The sequence below is a fragment of the Desmodus rotundus genome, chromosome 13 (assembly GCF_022682495.2).
Source record: "Desmodus rotundus isolate HL8 chromosome 13, HLdesRot8A.1, whole genome shotgun sequence".
Taxonomy (NCBI): Eukaryota; Metazoa; Chordata; class Mammalia; order Chiroptera; family Phyllostomidae; genus Desmodus; species Desmodus rotundus.
In genome coordinates this window covers 93,246,063-93,264,305 of record NC_071399.1, presented here as the reverse complement: position 1 = coordinate 93,264,305, position 18,243 = coordinate 93,246,063, and the positions used below count along the sequence as shown (strand labels likewise).

The 18,243-nt window shown below is 50.7% G+C and overlaps 1 protein-coding gene across 1 annotated transcript; it reads right to left on the bottom strand.

The window, feature by feature from the left end:
• Positions 1-3,274: 3,274 nt before the first annotated feature.
• On the bottom strand, positions 3,275-5,700 carry SERTM1 (serine rich and transmembrane domain containing 1). The gene has a single exon (XM_053916551.2). The coding sequence runs from the start codon at positions 5,142-5,144 to the stop codon at positions 4,821-4,823; it is 324 nt and encodes a 107-aa protein (XP_053772526.1). The 5' UTR covers positions 5,145-5,700; the 3' UTR covers positions 3,275-4,820.
• Between the last annotated feature and the right edge of the window lie 12,543 nt (positions 5,701-18,243).

The window sequence follows — 18,243 nt, the reverse complement described above, 5'->3', positions numbered from 1 at the left end:
AAATACCTCACCATGTTTTAAGTAAATTTACGATTTTCTGTTGGGCCGCATTCATAGCCATCCTGGGCTGCATGCAGCCCACGGGCCGAGGGCTGGAAATTGGCCCTGCGAGAGCTAATTTCACGCCGAGTAATTCCTGATAGCAGTCGGCTCTCGCTTCTGGCCATTTGGCTGAGGCCGGGTTGGGCTGACAGCAAAGTGTGCACCCGGTGGAAAGCAGTGGGGTGAGAGAACGTGGACTGAAAAGGACTGAGAGACGTTAGACAAGGGACAAGTGGGGACAAGTAAGGAGGGGGAAGGGGACTTCTAGACGGGTAGGGGTATGTGTGCGAGACAGAGGGGAGGGAAGGGAGAAGGGGCGGGTGGGCGGGCAAGTGGTGGTGGGAGCGAGTGGAGGAGGAGGGCGCTGTGTGGTAGCATTCACTTCTAAGCTCGGGCCGTTTCCATGGCTAGCGGACAAACAGATATTTGTAGCGGGAAGAACGACTCTCCACCCACCCCCTTACCCCACCCAGGGTGGATCTGAATAGGACGTTTTGCCCACCTCTGGTCTATTTTCCACAAAGCTGCTAGAATAATCTTTCTTAAACACAAATTCAGTTATTTAACTTCTCTACTTAAAATCCTCCAACAGATTCCCTGTGCACCAAACCCCGACTCAAGTGAACCAGGCCCTGCCTACCCTTCCCCTGCCACCTGCCCGGCTTCACCTGCGCCCCCAGCGCCCTGACCCTCGGCTCACACAGCTGAGACCCTTCTGCCACAGGGCCTTTGCACGTGCTCTTCCCAGCGTGCTTCCACACTCGCACCTGCTTGTGTAAGAAAGGCCCCCCTTACCCGCCCTGTCTGCAGTGGGTCTCCCCGGCTGTCTCTCGTTTCACCCGGTCAGTCTCTCCGGAGTGTGCGCTGCGCCTGTGACCACACGGATCACCTGTTCACTTGTTTTTATGGGTGTGTATCTCCGCTGGATCCCAAGCGCTGAGAGGGAGGAGCCACGCCGGTTTGCTGCGTTGTTTATTTCGTGAGTGCCTGGCGATACTAGCGTCTCCCCCTGGGGTCAAGGTCGCACCCGTCCCACCTCAGCCGGCACCCGGCCTGGCTGGAAGGAAAGCAGCCAGCCCTCGCCATGGTGGGAGGGCATCTGCGGACAGCGGACGGGACTGGGGGTTCAGGGAGCCCTGCAGCGGTAAGGAGGGGTGTTGCTAGGAATGGCCTCTTAGTGCAGACATCTGGGCCTGGTGTCCAAGGAGCGGGACCCCCTGGGGAGCCAGCGTGCTGTGCTCGCCCAGGGGGCCAGTGTTCCAGGGCCCAGGGGACTGAGAGCAGAGGTATTATCTTTGAATATTGAGGATCTTTGTTTGTTCTTGTCTTGTGTTTGCTGTTGGTTTTCTTCTGGCTGTTTGTGTAAAATAGAGGGTACGTATCTGTGTGTGTGTGTGTATATGTGAATGCACATGGGATTGTGAGAGCCACCTGCCCACAGGATAAAGCGAAGCACACTTGTCCTCTCACGAAGGGGGACATTCTGGGGAGAACGGGTCCTGGGAGGCCCAGGGCTGCTCTTGGACTCGCTTGCCGGCCCTCCACCATGCCCCCAACTCACCCTCTCACGCACACCGTGGGGCCTTCTGTCCTCAGCGATCCAGGCCCCAGGAGATGAGATCCCAGGGGACTTTCTAGAAGAAAGCGGGGCCCGGCATAGCTTTGCAGGGGGAGTGTCTCGGATGGGGAGAGGCAGGCCTCGGGCGAGGGAGCAAGGCTAGAAAGGATGGTTCCTTTTCCTTACTGCAGTTCCCCCTTTGGAGTGTGGGAATAGTCGTGTTAATACACAGGGGAGACTATTTTCTCTCCCTAGATCAGTCCCATCCAGCAGCTCCAGCCCTCTACCCTCATCTCAATCTCGTGAGCGTGGTGCTACCGGCGGGGGACGGGGTGAAGGCATGTAACCTTCCTCCCGCCCCTTGTCCCCTGAGCCCGTGGCACTGGCAGGCAGGGGCCTGGAGTCCAGACCCCAGCAGGCAGTCCCCTGGCGTGGGGGCGGGGAGTAGAGCGGTATGTGTGGAGGGACGGGTGGCCTGTGCAGTAGACAGAGGAAGACCTCGCCCCCACGGGCACACCTGAGTAGCCTACATGGCCCCTGCTCTGCCATGGCGTGGCCCCCAGACCGCGAGGGTCACCTGGGTGGTTGTTAAACACACCGGCTCTCCGGCTCCGCTGCTGAGTGTGGCTGTGGCCCGGGGCCTGGGTCTCTCCCAAGCCTGCAGGTGACTCTCCAGATCAGGGAAGGGTGGGACTCACAGCCCCAGAGGATGGCGACTGGTCCAGGGGCTGGGACAGGGTGAAGGTGGGGGAGGCTGCCATTGGGCCACATGATACTGAGTCTGCTTCAAGAGGATAGGCAGACGGAGAGCGATGGAGAAGCCTCCTCAGGGGAGAAGGCTGTGGACCCACCTCACCAAAAACCACAAGACATGGACCAGGAGTTCAACGAGCCCGACTTCTTTATTCATAGCCCAGTCTCCCAACCTTTCTGATGGGGCAGGTGTTCATCTCCAGTCATATGATCTGTTACCCCGGCAAGTCCGAACGACAGGTCCTCGTTTGCATCTCTGACTGTGGCCCCTAATCTCTGCACGTACCTTTGAGAGCGAGAACCACCGGGGAAGAGGAGGGAGGGGCTGTGCCTGCAGGAATGTTTAAAAACACCTTTATTTTCAGGGCAGAATAAAGTTACCCCTCAGAACAGATAATACCCCGATTGTGCTGGCAAACTTGTCCCTTTATCTTTAAAAATCACTTCATCCGTGCCCTTTCTTCCTCAGTGACCAAAATAGCACACGATTAATCAAAGAAGTGGTCACCTGGATGCGTCTGTGACCCCACGTGGCTGTCACACAGCTTCGAATGGGGAGTGCGGGGGTGTGTGCCCCTCTTCTGAGTAGGCGCTGTGCCTGTGCACGCAGAGAGCATGGTGGCGACCCCCACGCAGAGTTCCCTGAGCCCAGCGTTTGATGGCACTCAGCACCTGGCCGGACTTCAAGTGGCCGAAGGGGCACAGTGTTCACTTACTGTCCTCTTCAGGGCAGCGACTGTCTGCAGGTCTCACAGTGGGGCGGGGGGGGGGGGCTTTCTGGTGCAGACATAGTTCCACGTGGTCTGACTTCAGTGAGGCTGGGGATTAAGGAAAAGAAACCCACTGTCCATCACCGGTCCTCGCCCCTCTTAGCGTTTGAGAATGGCAAGCGCACGCTCCCCTGTGAAGTGGTGCGTTCTTCATCCCGTTCCAGGCGCTGGGTAGTGTGGTGGCTGCACCGTTGGTCCAAAAGGCTTGTCGCAGCACCAGCTCTTAAGACTGGTAAACGGACCGAACAGGAGCGATCTGGCTGCCCGGGGAGGACAGGCCACGTGGGGGGTGGAGGGGGCAGTGGGCTCTGCAGGCTGGACGAGCTCCGTGTATATGCCGTGGGCCATTTCCTTTTAAAATTAAATTAAACTGCTCACTCTCAAGAAGCCGTAGTTCGTTTGCTTTGTTTTGCTTCTAAGGGCAGCTCTGTCCCTCCGCATTCCTTGTGAGCGCTCAGGTGCACATCCATGTTCAAGGACAAGCCCTTGCATTCAGATGGGCGGGGCTGGCCACCGGGTGGGAGGTCCCAGGGCCACTCAGCTCCCAGCAGCCGCACAGCTTGGGTATCTGTAACATTTACTGCAAACCCGTGTCCTGGAATCCTCGAGCAGAGTATCACGCTACCACACAGCAGCTGATCACCAGGGACACGTGACAGTCGTGGTATATATCCTGGCCACGTACGTTAGCAACATCGTTGCTAAGTTTTGCCACCTGATGAGAGTGAGCCAACGTCCAACACTTCGGTGCCTTCTTGTGATTCTGCACTAAAACGACACAGACCAGGAAGCTGAATGAAGGGACCTGCGTGGCTGCCGGGCGTTACTACTGTGCAAAAACACCCCACAACCAAATGCCCATCCTCCAGAGGCTTAGTTCCTGCTGACGGTGGCACAGGTAGAAAACCACAGCTTCTTGGTTTCCCGCCGGGTGCCTCTCGCAGCGATAGTGACAGTGGTTTCCCAAAGAATGCCGCCCTGCCCGGCGTTAGGGCTGTGAGAGGGGAGACTCCACAAGGGGAAGAAACACTCATACATTACAAACTGAATCGTAACACGAACACAGCACTGCCTCACCGTTGACAGTTAAACTGCCCCAGATGTTTCCCGGTACGACTTCATTCGCCAGTAAGTGCCATTCTCCTTTGCCAAAGTGACGTTGAAGGAAACATTTCGCAGAGTTTTGCCTCCAGTTTTAGAAATGTGACACATTAAATCTACATTGGTTTCTTTTTTAAACATTTGGTGTTTCCCCTTTACCTTTTACATATGGAAAATATCTTGTCATTAACTCTGGCTTCATTGTGTCCGTTTCTGCTGGTTCCGTGGGCTTCCTAGTTTTGTACGAGAACGAAAGGCAGGTTCCGCACCCAGCACCCACTGCAAGGCCCCTCTGGTGACTTCTGCATCAAGGTGTCCAGCAGAATGGAATGAACTTGACCTCCTAGACACGCGCTCTGGGTTCGCCCTGTGCTCTGTGTGTGATTCTACCCCAGAGGTTTGCACCCATTCGTCAGCCTCGGCGTCTCCGTTCACAACGGAAAAGGACCGTGAATGGTCAAGGAAGTGGTGGGCGAAGGCGCAGAAACAGGTCTGCTTGGATGACAACAATAGAATGGTCCTTTCTCTCCCGTGGCGACACCCCCCATTAGGGACACCCTAAGCTGCTACAGCAGGCAAGGGCTCTTCCGTGTGCATCACGAGGAGAGGCTGGAGAAAGTGGACCTTTGGGAGGAAATACTGCAGACCTCCAGGTTGGTGAGGGAGCTGCCACCCTCGCTGGGGCACTCCGGGCGGGAGGAGCTGGAGGAGATGATGTTCTTCAGCCTCTGCAGAGCAATGATTAAAAGCAGGAGCAGAAACGCTAAGAGGCTGAGGAACATGGACACGTAGATGTAGACATTGGAGAGGTGGCCGGGGGACGGGTCCACCGAGGTGGACAGGGACGTGGGGAACAGCTCGAGGAAAGTTCCGTTCTCCGCATTTCCCGAGGACACAGACGAGGAGGCAGCGCCAGACATCCTGCGGCAGGGCAGAGGACACGCCGGTGCCACAGGAACCGAGGCCTCACGCTGGGGTCGCAGGGGACAGAATCGGCATCGCGTGCCCCACGGCCTCGGCAAAAGTGTCCGGCAGCTGAGTCAGCGCCACAGAGTTTTCTTGGTTGTCCGGCAGAGGCTGCAGGGGATCAGGTGTCTGCCGACCCTGGAAAAAAACCAACAAAAACCCACACGTCTGCGTGCGTTATTCAGAAAATGCCACACCCAGGCCTCCCGTCAGTCTTCCGGTCAGGAAGCCTCACTGGGACACCCACGGGGGAGGGGACGGGAGGGAAGAACTTCCCCGGAAGCAAGCCAGGTTTGTCTCCACGGCACCGTGGGTGCCAGCTTCCTCCAAGGAACTGAAGATAAAATGAAAAGGAAAAATACATTAAAAAAATTTTTTTCCACATTTTTTATTGTTGTTCAAGTACGGTTGTCTCCATTTCCCCCCCCACGGAAACTACATTTCTGACGTGCGCCATCCGCTCTGGTTTCACCGGATGCTGCACATGGACGCTCCTAGCGGCAAACCTCCCTCCCGCGGAAAATCCGCTCTGATTCCACAGCCCCCATACAGTGCGGACCAGGAGTTCCAGCTGGACTGCCGTGAACATTTACAATTCGCTGATCTGTTCATAAAAATGTGTCTCCTTAATACCAGGGGCCATTTCCACCTGTTTCTTTTCTTCTAGATCCACCTGCATTTTTGGTTCTGCAGTGAGTGAGAAACTTCAGATTAACTTGGAGCAAAGGTTGGATTTCCTCCGAATGGTAGAAAGAGGACTAGGTTTGCTCTCCCTAGAGGACTAGGTTTAAGTTTTGGCCTGAATTCTCCTTTATCTTTGGGAACTTGGGCAAATCGCCTGCATTTTCTGAGCTTCTCTTTTCTCCACTGTAAACTGTACTGCCCGAGCCCCACCTCCTCCCCAGTATGCAGGGACCAAGATAACAGACGTGGAGGCACCTTGTGACTTGCGAAGGGTGGGGCCAAACTGAGAGTGTATCGTGTGTGTAAGGCTGTGAGAAGGAAGGATGTTGTCCCCCGCCAGCAGCAAAGAAATGCTCTTCACCACATCTGCCCCCTCGAGTGGCCCCTGCAGCAACCCCAGGAGCCGAGTGGGCGGAGGGGGCAAGTAGCAAGGGGAGGGAGCGTGAGTCCCCAGGCTCCAGGTGTGGGGGAAGCGCATCCCAGATACTCTCACCGCTGCGACTGGAGGTCACCGTTGTTTTCTGACCCGGCTGCTAGCCTGCCGTGTCCATCTGGGGGCAAAGGAAGCAGCCTGGGGCAGGAGGTGCGTCCTCAGAGGTGACACTGAGGTGACTCTCTTTCTTCTAAGGCTGGGAAAGATGTGTTCCTAGCTCTTTACGGCATCAGATGGTCCAGTTGCAAATCTCGAAATCTCTTTGCATGAGATGCGGTGAAATGCTAGTGTGCAAACATCCCCACTGCCTGGTTTTCTTTTTCTAAACTGTTCCCTGCCTTGTACCTCAAAAACGTGCCTTTCCCTCCCCCTCTCCAAATCTCATGAGGCGGCTGATTATTTGAGGGGCTGACACTGGCCTCTGGCCTGAGCGGCGCGGCACCCATGATCCCTGGGAAAAAGGGACACTTCTGCGAGGGCTGTCCCTCTATGGTGTCACCCAGGCTGATGGTTTCGCTGAGCTCCTCTGAGCAGTGTCTTAGTGTGTAGTTCCTAAAATAAGTTGACTCCTACTCATTCGGCTTTGCCTGGTGATTTCAATTTCATTAGGCTGCTCCAGTTCCTAACGATCCTTAAATAAGAGAGCGGATCACACTGCAAATGTGTTACACGGATTTGGCAATATCTTGTCTTTTACAGCACGTACATGTTCATCTTCAAGGAAAACGAGAGTCTCAGAGGCAGTGTGATGTGTAGGAAGAAGAACTAGGGTACAAAGCTCCTGGACTGCATCGGAAGGCATGACTCCAGAGAAACAAAGAGGCTCGTTGATTTGACGAAAGTAACCTCTAATTAGAAGCTACGCCAGGACGCTGGGCTTCTGCACCCCTCACCCCACGTACACAAATTTCTCCACCGTTTTGCTCCGAAACAGTACAGTGTGCACACCCTGTTAGAGAGCATTTTAATTTGGTGAGAATGTCATCGGATTAAACAGCCCAGGTCAGTCTCGCCCCGGTCACAGCTACGTCTCAGGCTCTGACCTGTGTTCAAACACATCTCCACGTGAAGGACAACTATTCGAAAGGCTCTTCAGTTGTGGGAAACGGGGACAAGCCCCTTCGCTCCCTTGCAGACGCCATGCAAGAGCACCCTAGCTGTTGTGATGTCCTATTGGTACTTTATCACCCAGTTCCGCCGAAGTGTTCTCCCAAAGGGGTCCTCCGCAACCATGGTAATGATTGATAAAGTCTTAACCTGACACGGCCGAATGTTTCTTCCGCTCAACAAGTGTCAACCGTGATGCTATAATGTGATGAGAAGTTCAGGTGGTACGTTGCTTCTCCTCCTCTGAAGACACACAGAAACCACTGTCCTCAGAATCTAGATGGGTCCTCATCACGTCTGAGCAAAGCTGTTTCAGCGCCAGTCGAACCTTGGTCCTCAAAGGTCTCCGTTCTCGGACCATGGAGCAAAGGGTTGTCGGGTCGCCTCTGGACCAAGTTGCACACCGACAGAAGGTCTCGGTTGTCTAACAGAACTTCGGTGCCGATTCTGCACCCCACAACCCTCCCACGCTGTGTGATCAGTTATGCGTCTCTCAGGCGACAAAGGAGATTTCGTTCTTGAAAAATCACTTCTCGAACAGTTTTCTAAAACTAAGTTTGAGAACCACGTTTCTACCGTACTTAGAAAATAGCATTTTTTGTATGAGACGTTTGCTGTTCCTTTCCAATCTGCATGATTACTTTCTCTCCTAATGCTTTCTCCTTGCCTGGTGGCCCTTTGGGTCATGCAGGTGCCAGAAGGTCTGCGTCAACCGTACATACTTCCCACCCCTTCTCTAAATGAAGATCTCCGCCCGCAGGCACTTACCTGCAGGTTTGCAATAATAACAATGCAGTTAATTATCTTCCAGTTATGCAAAGCTGATTCAGCCGTCCATACACTCGCCTAGTTGAGAACTGCTTTTACTCATCAGAACAATTCTTTGGGAGAGTAGAATTTTGTGTGGAAATGAGAACGATCTCATTATGATTCCTTGTATCAGCCCCATAACAAACAGAACCAGGTAAAGAAATACCCTGAGTCCACCTGCTATCAAATAACGAACAAGAGAAAAATGTGGAACATGGAGATTCTGAATAACGCCCCGGAATTCCTGGGCCTGGGCTGGACGATGAAGGGCCCAACATTGAACATTAACAGCCCACTCTACCCACCGTTCAAATGAATGGTCAGAAAATGCAATCAGCATTTTTTTTCATAGAACTTTGGTGAAAATTAAGGAAATGACAAAGTACTGCCTGGACTCAGTGAGTTATTCTAAAATCAAACCTCTGGGGAGGCCAGGATGTTGTTTGGATTCCGTCCTGTCTCCTCCATCCCTGACGGCTCTGTCTGTGAGTCAGCTGCAGGCCCAGGAAGAGATTCCCTCAGTGAAAAAACTAAATGTTAGGTACTAATCTAACAGAGTAGACAGATTATTTTGTCCCGAGTCGTTAAAAATTAGTTACCCGCATAAGTCACAGACGATAACATTCTTGATACATAAAACAGTGTACACTGATGAGGTTAAAGACACAGAAAACATTCCAAAGGGGGTGTGAACAAACCCGTGGGGGTCGCCTGGCTCGCACAGCCCCCAAAGCGGCCACGGCCATGAGGCCCCACGTGGCTCCAGCTCCGTCTCCATGGAGAAGTCAAACCACTGTGTTATTCTTCATACATTTCCACCATGTTTATATTCCACGTGAAGATTTTACATCCAAATCTCTGCCTTAGTAAGAATAATTATTTTTAAATGATGCTGCCCTAGAATAAGATAACTTAAATAGATAATTTTCCAGATAAAAGGGTCAAAAGTAAAGCCCGGGAAGGCTCTGTCCTGGGCTGGGGGCATACTGGACCCATCCTGGTTAACAAAATTGCCTAAATCAAAATGAGAAAAGTGGCCACTTGGAGGTTGAGGGAAACAGGCACTGACTAAGAAGGACCAGGACAATGAAAGCCACTTTGGGGGAGCAGGAGAAAGGCCACTGGCTGGACACTTGAGTTAAAGGAAAAGCAAATGCCCAGAGAAATAACGACTTGAGGATCGTAGGCAAGTGTGAAGTGGGGCAGCTGGGAGAAAGAAGGTGAGAAGCAAGGTTGGCCTTTCAAGATTCACAGCATTTTTAATGAGACCCGTTGGGTTCACCTCTTGTCCTCCACCCAGCTCTGCTCTTTCCCAGTATATTAAGAACAACATGTTTAATTCCTGCAGTCGCCAGAACTGATAAAATCACAGGATTAGTACAAAAAGGCTGGCTTATTTTTAATCAGACTAGAGTAGCGTTCTCCTCTTTTCTGTTGCCTCTCATTCTGCCTCTACAGTTAAAACAGTTTGTATCTAATACACATATTTTTGTCCAATCAGGGAATGCTCGTAACAGTCCCCTTGCAGGAGATGAGATTTGGAAAGATTTTATCCTTGTGATTGCCACAAATCTTTTTTCCTTTTAACCTTTACAGGAAGACAACAAGGTGTCCTCAGGCCACTCCCTCAGGCTGCCTGGGTGCTCTGGGGGCTTTTAAAGGTGCTCCCAGGGAACAGGGAAGAGCCTGGACGTTTGGTTCCTCTACAACCATTTTGCAAAGCCCACTCTAAACTTAAGTAGGTTCCTCAAACGTGGGCAGCCGCGGGCCACACAACAAGAGGGAAATGCGAGATTGCATCACCCTGCTCCAACGCTCTTCCTTCTTTTCTCTTCCCGACTGCTCCCCCTGTTTAAACACACCCGTTCCCCAGGTCACCCCTTATTGTCATCACGGGTCCCACTTCCTCGCCATTCCAGTTCCTTCCAGTTCCCACGGGCATCCAGGCCAGCGTGCCCCACGTGGACCTCTACACCCACACGCGTGTCTGTACGTGTCTCTTGTGGCCTTTGTTCATTTCCTTGTCAATTCTCATCCGTCTCATAGACTTGCCACTTACCAGAAGGGGTGCATGGTAAGTATTTCATTCAGTTGGAAAGTTGAACCCCAAACTTCATTTCCACCTGAAGTGTCCTGGTGCCCAGGGCACAGGGATGGAGAAACTGAAGTCGTCTGATGTGCCTAATTCTCCATTTTGTGCCAAGAGCATCGCAAAGACCAATAACCACTCCCCATCCATAAGGTCACATTTATAGGTACAATTTGGAAAAAAAGCGATGACATAGGTTGTCTGAAAAGAACTTCAGTATTAGTAAATTAATTAAGTCGTTATGTCTATCTCTACTGGCAACTATAGTCATGCATTTCTTTTTTAAAACATTTTTATTGATTTGAGAGAGAGAATGGGGGCGGGAGGGGAGAAAGAGAGAGAGAAACTGATTTGTTGATTTGTTGTTCCACTTATTGACACATTCATTGGTTAACTCTTGTATGTGCCCTGACTGGGGATCGAACCCACAACCTTGGTGTATTTGGATGATGTCCTAACCAACTGAGTGACCCAACCAGGGCATTTATTTCTGTAAACTAAGATGCTTTATATCCTATTTCTTAAAAATAAGTTGGAACATCACGAGTACATATAAATGATTGAAGCCTTGCATTTCTCAGCCGGGACCAAGGCCATGGAGTCTTCCACACAATGACATTTTTAATCAAGGCACAGCATCTACTTCAACTAATGAACGATTGTCCCGCATAATACAACCACAAATAGGACCTTGCTGACTCCATGGTGTGTAAACCGCCCATCTCTTCTGGCTGCGAGCCCAGGGTTCGCCATGACATGTGCACGGGAAGTTCTGTTACATAAGTTCTCTCATCCTTTCATTCCCTGTGGCTGGCAGCCAGCATTCGGTGGGGCCTTCCACCGGGAAGTGGGTAGTTCAGAGAATAATGCTTACTGATTGGCAGTTAGGGCAAGTGCTGGCCACTTTACATTATTTAGAAGTCAGCCGAAAACCCCGAAAAAAGAAGTAGGATGCAGATGTCAAGATTTATCCCCTGGTGCGACACAAGCTCCTGGGACCCACCGCCTTGTTATAAATGACGTTATTTGTTATAAATACTGTTATGAACAACACTGTTATTTATTTAAACAACATTGATACAAATGTTATAGATCACATTATTGGGACAACTGGGGAAGTTTGCATGTACACTGAACGTTAGATAATTGTATTGTTTCACTAGTAAATTTCCTGAGGGTGATAGAGGAGAGCGTTCTTGTTGTAAGGAAATGCATGTTGAAGTTTATAGCCATGAAGTATCATCATATCAACAACTAACCCTCAAGCGGTTCGGCTAAAATGGAAAAAAAAATACAGTCGTCTCCCCTTATCCTCAGGGGGGCACATTCCAAGCCCCCCAGTGGGTGCCTGAGCACATAGCAGCAAGCCCTATACAAACCATGTTTTTCCGATGTATACATAGCTTCTCACTGAAAGGAAGCACTTGAAGCTTCCCTTCGGCAGGTCTGAATGGCGAGCGTCACCTGTCTGGTGCTTTGGGGCCACAGTGAAGTCAGATGAAGGCGCCTGAGCCAAGATGGCTCCTCGGGGGCTCATGGGCGGGGAGCATGTGCACACGCACGCGCGCACACACACACACACACACGGTGCGGAGCCACTGGGCGGGACAAAGTGGGAAGACGCGAGATCCCGACACGCTCCTCGGCATGGCGCGCAGTGTAAAAATGCTTATTTCTGGAATTTTCCATCGCCTGTTTTCAGACCGTGGGTGACTGTGGGAGAGTGAGACCACAGAAAGCGCAGCTGGGGACAGGCGGGGCAACTGAACACAGACGCACGCGCACACACAACGCAGACGGAAGGTGGTAAAGCAAGGGTGTGGACATGCTAGCAGCTGGCTTGTCGAGTGAAGGACGTGGAGCTGTGCAGTGTGATTGTTCTTCACAACTTCTCAGGAGGCCTGGAATTCTTCTACATGCAAGTTGGGGAATAAAAGGATTTATTCCCAAGGGTATCAGGAACTAGGCTTGCTATAGTAAGCAGTCAGTAAGCCAAAACATAGAAGCTGCTAAAGAAAGGAGGAGGGAGACCTGACTGTTGATGGGCCCTGGAGGAGTTCACCACCCGCCTTCAGGGGTCATCACGGGCAGTGCGACTGGGGCTCCAGGGAGGGCCCGGAGCCGAGGAGTCCCGGGCCAGTCAGGAACAGACAGAGGAGATGTAAACTTCAGTCCCACCAGGACACAAAGTGCTCTCCCATGGCTCTGAAGTCACCCATGGGCCAGGACTCCAGGTACCCCAGGAGCCACCAGGGAGGGCGGGAGCCAGGAGAGAGGACGTTGTGTTCTTCGACAGGAAAGCAGGTCCCCACGCGGGATTTCCAGCAGCCCTGCTGGTCCTGGGTCTAAACTGAGCAACAGAGTTGCTTTAATGCCTCTCTCTCTCTCTCTCTGCCTCTTTCTGTCTGTTTCTGTCTCTCTGTCTCTCTCTGTCTCTCTCTCCCTCTCTGTCTGTCTCTGTCTCTCTCTCTGTCTCTGTCTCTCCCTCCCCCTCTCTCTCTCTGTCTGTCTCTGTCTCTCTCTCTGTCTCTCTGCCTCTCTCTGTCTCTCTGTCTCTCTGTCTGTCTCTGTCTGTCTCTGTCTGTCTCTCCCTCCCCCTCTCTCTCTCTGTCTGTCTCTGTCTCTCTCTCTGTCTCTCTGCCTCTCTCTGTCTCTCTGTCTCTCTGTCTCTGTCTCTCTCTCTGTCTCTCTGTCTGTCTCTGTCTCTCTCTCTGCCTCTCTCTCTCTCTGTCTGTCTCTGTCTGTCTCTGTCTCTCTCTCTGTCTCTCTGTCTCTGTCTGTCTCTCTCTCCCTCTCCCTCCCGGGCGGCACAGTGAGCTCACACGTCTGGCTCGCAAAGCGAGTGTCTGCACGCTCGTTGTCAGGCGGAACAGAATGATACAGCAGACTACCAAGTTTGGGAGGAAGGCTCGTCCTGACAGCCCAGACTGTCACAAACAACACGGGGGCGGTGACCAAGGGTCGGCTCACCCTCCCCCAGAACGTATTCCAACTTAAAAATGCAAGGATGCAAAGTCAAAAAATAATGAGGAATTATTTGTAGAAAACAGACTACCACACGGGTGACCTATAGAAAATAGTTATACAATTCTTTTAAAACTTTAAGTAAATAGGATTTCTTTCCAGGAAATCATGCATATCTTTTATACGGGAGTTAATTGACCTTGACTTTGCCCTTGATCAAGGCCAAGCTCTTTACCTTGCCCTCCTACGCTGGGTGCCCTGTGTTAGTTGGTTGTAGAAATAGCCACAGTGTGACATGCGCATCTGCAGACCTCTCACTGCTCACCTATCTCATCTTAGTTCTTGTTCATTTCAGGGGCGCAGGGGCTGGGGTGCACCAAGCCAGAGGAGGGATGGAAAGTGGATGGTGGGCAGGTGGGCTGCGGGAGCATCCCCAAGTCATTGTCTGCGGAACGCCATGGGCAGGGCCCAGCAGACCCAGGAGGCAGGTGCAGGAGGGAGGGTGCCCAGCAGAGCAGTCTGGGGGAAGGAGCTGAACGAGAGCGGCTCAACTGGTGAAGGAGAAGTGTGTGCCGTTCTGTGCATGTGTGTTTGCCTGGGCACGCAGGCGGGGGGCGTGTGTCTCGTCTCTCATCTTCACGGTTCTTTAAGGTCGTTACTATTATCCCTCCCCTTCCTTTCACAGGTGGGAAAATTAAGAATTGGACATTTTCAAAGTTGGCCCAAGTGCACTCAGCCACTGAGAGACAGGGCGGAAATTCACATCGTAAGTCTCAAAGTCTGTGCTTTGTAACCCTTCTCTCCTGGGAGGCTTAGGGTACGAGGGGATAATGGCCAGTCTTGTGGTCATTAGTGCTGTCCACGCATTTCTGCTCCTCCTCCTTCACGCCTGGTAGGATTGCCCGTTCCCATCCCTTCTGAAATGAGGGCGGGCACAGGACTTGTTTTGGCCAATGAAGTGTGGGGAAAGTGCCCTGTGCCACTAGGGGGCAGAAAATGTAACACCCAGTGTGAGACTTGCCCTCTGCTGTGGGAACCGGGGCAGCTCCGTCATCGGGTTCCTGGGTGACCCCCCGGAGCGCCCTCACCCCTCCTTGCTGGCCTTGTTAGTACTTAGGGTGAACAATGAGTGAAGCTCCGTCGTCGTAAACCACAGAGCGTTGGGGCTCATTTGTTACTGTAGCATCGTCTACATGTACTGCCGACCTGAGATCTTACTCTCCCGTGACAGCGGAGGTGATGGTGGGTATTCAGGAAGCCGGCTGTAAAGCAGTCAGACTCGGAGTATACCTGAGCATGAATTGCGTGTGTAGTGAGTTAAAATCCCAGACAGCGCCGGTGAGAAAGGAGGGTGTGCAGGATGTCTCGGTTACTTTTATTTTCACACACGAGTGGGAGTCGAAGGGCTGAGAGTTACCTACCACTACAGTGGGAGCAGAGTCCCTAGCAAGCTGGAGCGCTGACCAGCGTCCACTTCAGCATGCAAAAATGGCTTCAAATGAGAATAGGTGAGAGCTAATAAAGACAGTAGGGCTGACTCATGATCCTAATGGAAAATACAACTCATTAGACAAGTAATGGGACAGTGGCATTGCTCGTGGTTACGAAAAGCTCCGTTCTTTGGTGCATCCGATTATTCATTCAACAAATGCTTGTTAATTATGTCCTGTGAACAGGAAGGTGATCAAATATTATCATTAGATGCCTGAGTCTGAGGCACGTATAATTTTTGTAGTGACCATCTTGAATAAGAAATCTCCTGGGGCAGCCACTGTGGAAAGCAGTATGGAGGTTCCTCAGGAAATTAAAAGTGGATCTGATTTATGGCCCAGTGATTCCACTTCTGGGAATACATCCCAAGAAACCTGAAGCACTAATTTGAAAGAATGTAGCACCCCTGTGTTCACTGAAGCGTGATTTACAATCACCAAGCTCTGGAAGCAGCCCGTGCCCGCCAGGAGAGGAGTGGATAGACAAATTGTAGCTGTGGTCCATCTACGCAGTGGGATGCTGTGTGGCTGTAAGAAAGAAGGAAATCTTACCTTTTACAACAGCATGAGTGAATTGAAGGACAGATAAATAAGCTTCCCAGCCTAAAAAAAAACTAAAGGAGTTCATCATCACCAAACCAACATTACAAGAAATGTTAAAGGGACTTCTTTAAGAAGGAGGAAAAGAAGATGAAAATACGAGTAATAAAATGACAACAACTGCCTATCTATCAAGAATTATTTTAAATGCAAATGGATAAAATGCTCCAATCAAGACACGTAGAGGCTGAAGAGATAACAACCAAGACCCTCCCATGTGCTGTCTAAGAGGGACTCACTGCAGATCGGAAAGATACACACAGACTGAGAGTAAAGGGGTGGAAACATTGTTTCATGAAAATGAAAATAAACAAACAGAAAGCTGGGGCAGCAATACTTATACTAGACAAAATAGACTTGAAAACAAACGCTAGATAACAAGAGACAGAAGAACCCAGCAATTCCACTTCCGGGGGGTTTATCCAAAGAAACCCAAAATGTCACATTGAAAAGACATAAACATCCAGACGTTCGCTGCAGCGTTATTTACAACAGCCCAGGGATGGAAGCGACCTAAGCGTCCACCAGCAGGTGCGTGGATGAAGAAAAAAGTGCTGCATGCATGCAGTGGAGTATGGCTCAGCCATTAAAAAAAAAAGAAAGAAATCTTCCATCTGCAACAACACGGACGGACCTAGAGGGGGTTGTGATGAGTAAAAGCAGTCGGAACGAAGAAGACAAGGGCCGGGTGATTGCACTTATACGTGGAATCTAGAAATCAAAGTAACTGAACGCACAGAACAGAAACGGACTCATAGACACAGAGAACTGGCTGACGGCCGCCACAGGGGAGGGGATTGGGGGAGGGGTGAAAATGGGGAAGGGACTGAGAAGTACAAATTGGCAGTTACAGAATAGTCACAGGGATGTAACTGCTGCACAGGAAATGTAACCAATAATACTGTGAAACTAACTATGGTTTCAGGTGGGTACTAGATTTATTGGGATGAACACTTCATAAGTTACATAATAAACTCTCATCACTGGATTAGACTGCAGGTGTAAACACCTGAAACCAATATTGGCATATCAACTGTAATTCAAAAATAAAAAAAACTTTTAAAGAAGGACAAAAAACAAGTTCTTCCGTTTCTTTTGTTTCCAGGGGTTAATTCATCATATAAATCAAAATATATGTCCCGCAGGGTCCCGCGGACAAATTTGAGGCCAAAACTGGTAGGGATCACAGAGAGATAAAGGGACCAAATAAAGGCTCTTGGAAACTCATACCAGACCAGCTTCCTTGGCAGGGGGCCTCTCTGAAGGTCTGAACACCTGTCAGTCAAGCAGCATTCCACCATCAGTCTTAAAGGCACAGCGTCTTTAGCACTTGACTCATGAAAACCAAGGTCAAAAAGCTCACCGAGAACTTCTCATTCGGAATTGTTACAACAGCAGGTGGCCACGGCATACGAGGATGGCATAAAGAAGATATTAGCAAATATATATATATTCTTTTGACCTGGGTTCTATTTACATGGCTGTGTCAAGCTGAACACATAAATCATAACTATGTTTATGATTTTTGTACCTATATGTTAAAATCAATGAAAATGGTCTTTTAAGGAAAAAAATTGTGTGTAACATCTACTACTGGTTGAATGAATTGTATGAGTGCTTCCTTTTTCACCCCAGAATATGTGCATAGCATTGTAGGCTAACAATGCAAATAATGAGTACTGGGGATTTATGCTGTGGGAACAATTCGGGCACGGTTAAAGGGCACCAAGCGTCCGCTGGGGCTACCGAGACAGCCATGAGTCAAGGAGACGATGAGCGAGTCACACGAGCAGGATTCTGACGTGGTGAGAAGGAGCACCTTTTCTGACGAGGAAAGGTGCTGAACACGCACGGCTACGTCGAAAAGTGAGCTTCACAGCGGTGCCAGCACGGCCGCCGTTTTGCACAACAGCGACCAGCACCGCTGCCAGCCCTTACCGCACCCGCACACACAGCTCCCGGGCGGGCCAGAGCCACGCGGCAAAACCAAACGGAACTAAACTGGACAGAGGTCAGGCACCGATCTGTGCACGCGTTCGTGTTAGGGGTCGTAGATGGGGTGAGAGCATATTCTGTTCTGTGTGTGTCTGTACTTGCGTTTTGCTACGAAGACCGTGTCTAGTTTGGTAATCAGAAGAAAACAACGAAGGTATTTTCAGTAATACATAGAAGTCAAATCCAGCTAGCGCGCGTGCAGTGAAAATGTAACTGGTTTCTCAGCGGGGAGTTCTTCCTGCTCCTCGCCTGCACCCTCCCTCTTTTTCTGAACCGTATATATTAATGCCATCGTTTAAACAACTGCCTTTCTTTTTGAAATGAACCCCTTCTCTCAAAGTTGCAGACCGCCAGGCCGAGGCCAAAAAGCCGGCCCGCGCAACGGGCTTGCTCGCACTTGGGGCTACAGTTGGATTTTACGAGACGTTGCAAATGTTCTAGTTAAGAAATGGGAAGAGTGGCTCCCTCTGCTCTTCCAAAGAGCAAGAACCAAAGCAGTTTAGTTGGCAACGGTGGAGAGGTTACCGGGCACTTCTAACTCGTACCAGACTGCTGTGGCAAATCAATCAGAAAAGCTGCTATTGTGGCTTCCCCTGGGGAGCAAATCTGTATGTGGAATGTTCCCTGAATGAACTGCCTTAGTGTTTTATGTGTAAGTTGTTTTCCTGTCTGTCTAAATCCGGAGAGGTTCTTACAGCCGCACAGTCTGTTGTCTCCCATCAAAATTGTATGCAGGTGTGTTTCCTTGCGTCACCCTTGTTAACAACTACTACAGGTTTACACTCCCGATTCTCTCACGGTCCTGTTTAGGGGTCTCAGCACCAGAGCAATCGATCCCATAATAGCAACTGTAAATCTGGCCCGAAAGACTCCCCGTCTTC

Coding starts and splice junctions, on each gene's coding strand:
- SERTM1 (XM_053916551.2), bottom strand. CDS start 5,144: ATGTCTGGCGCTGCCTCCTCGTCTGTGTCCTCGGGAAATGCGGAGAAC.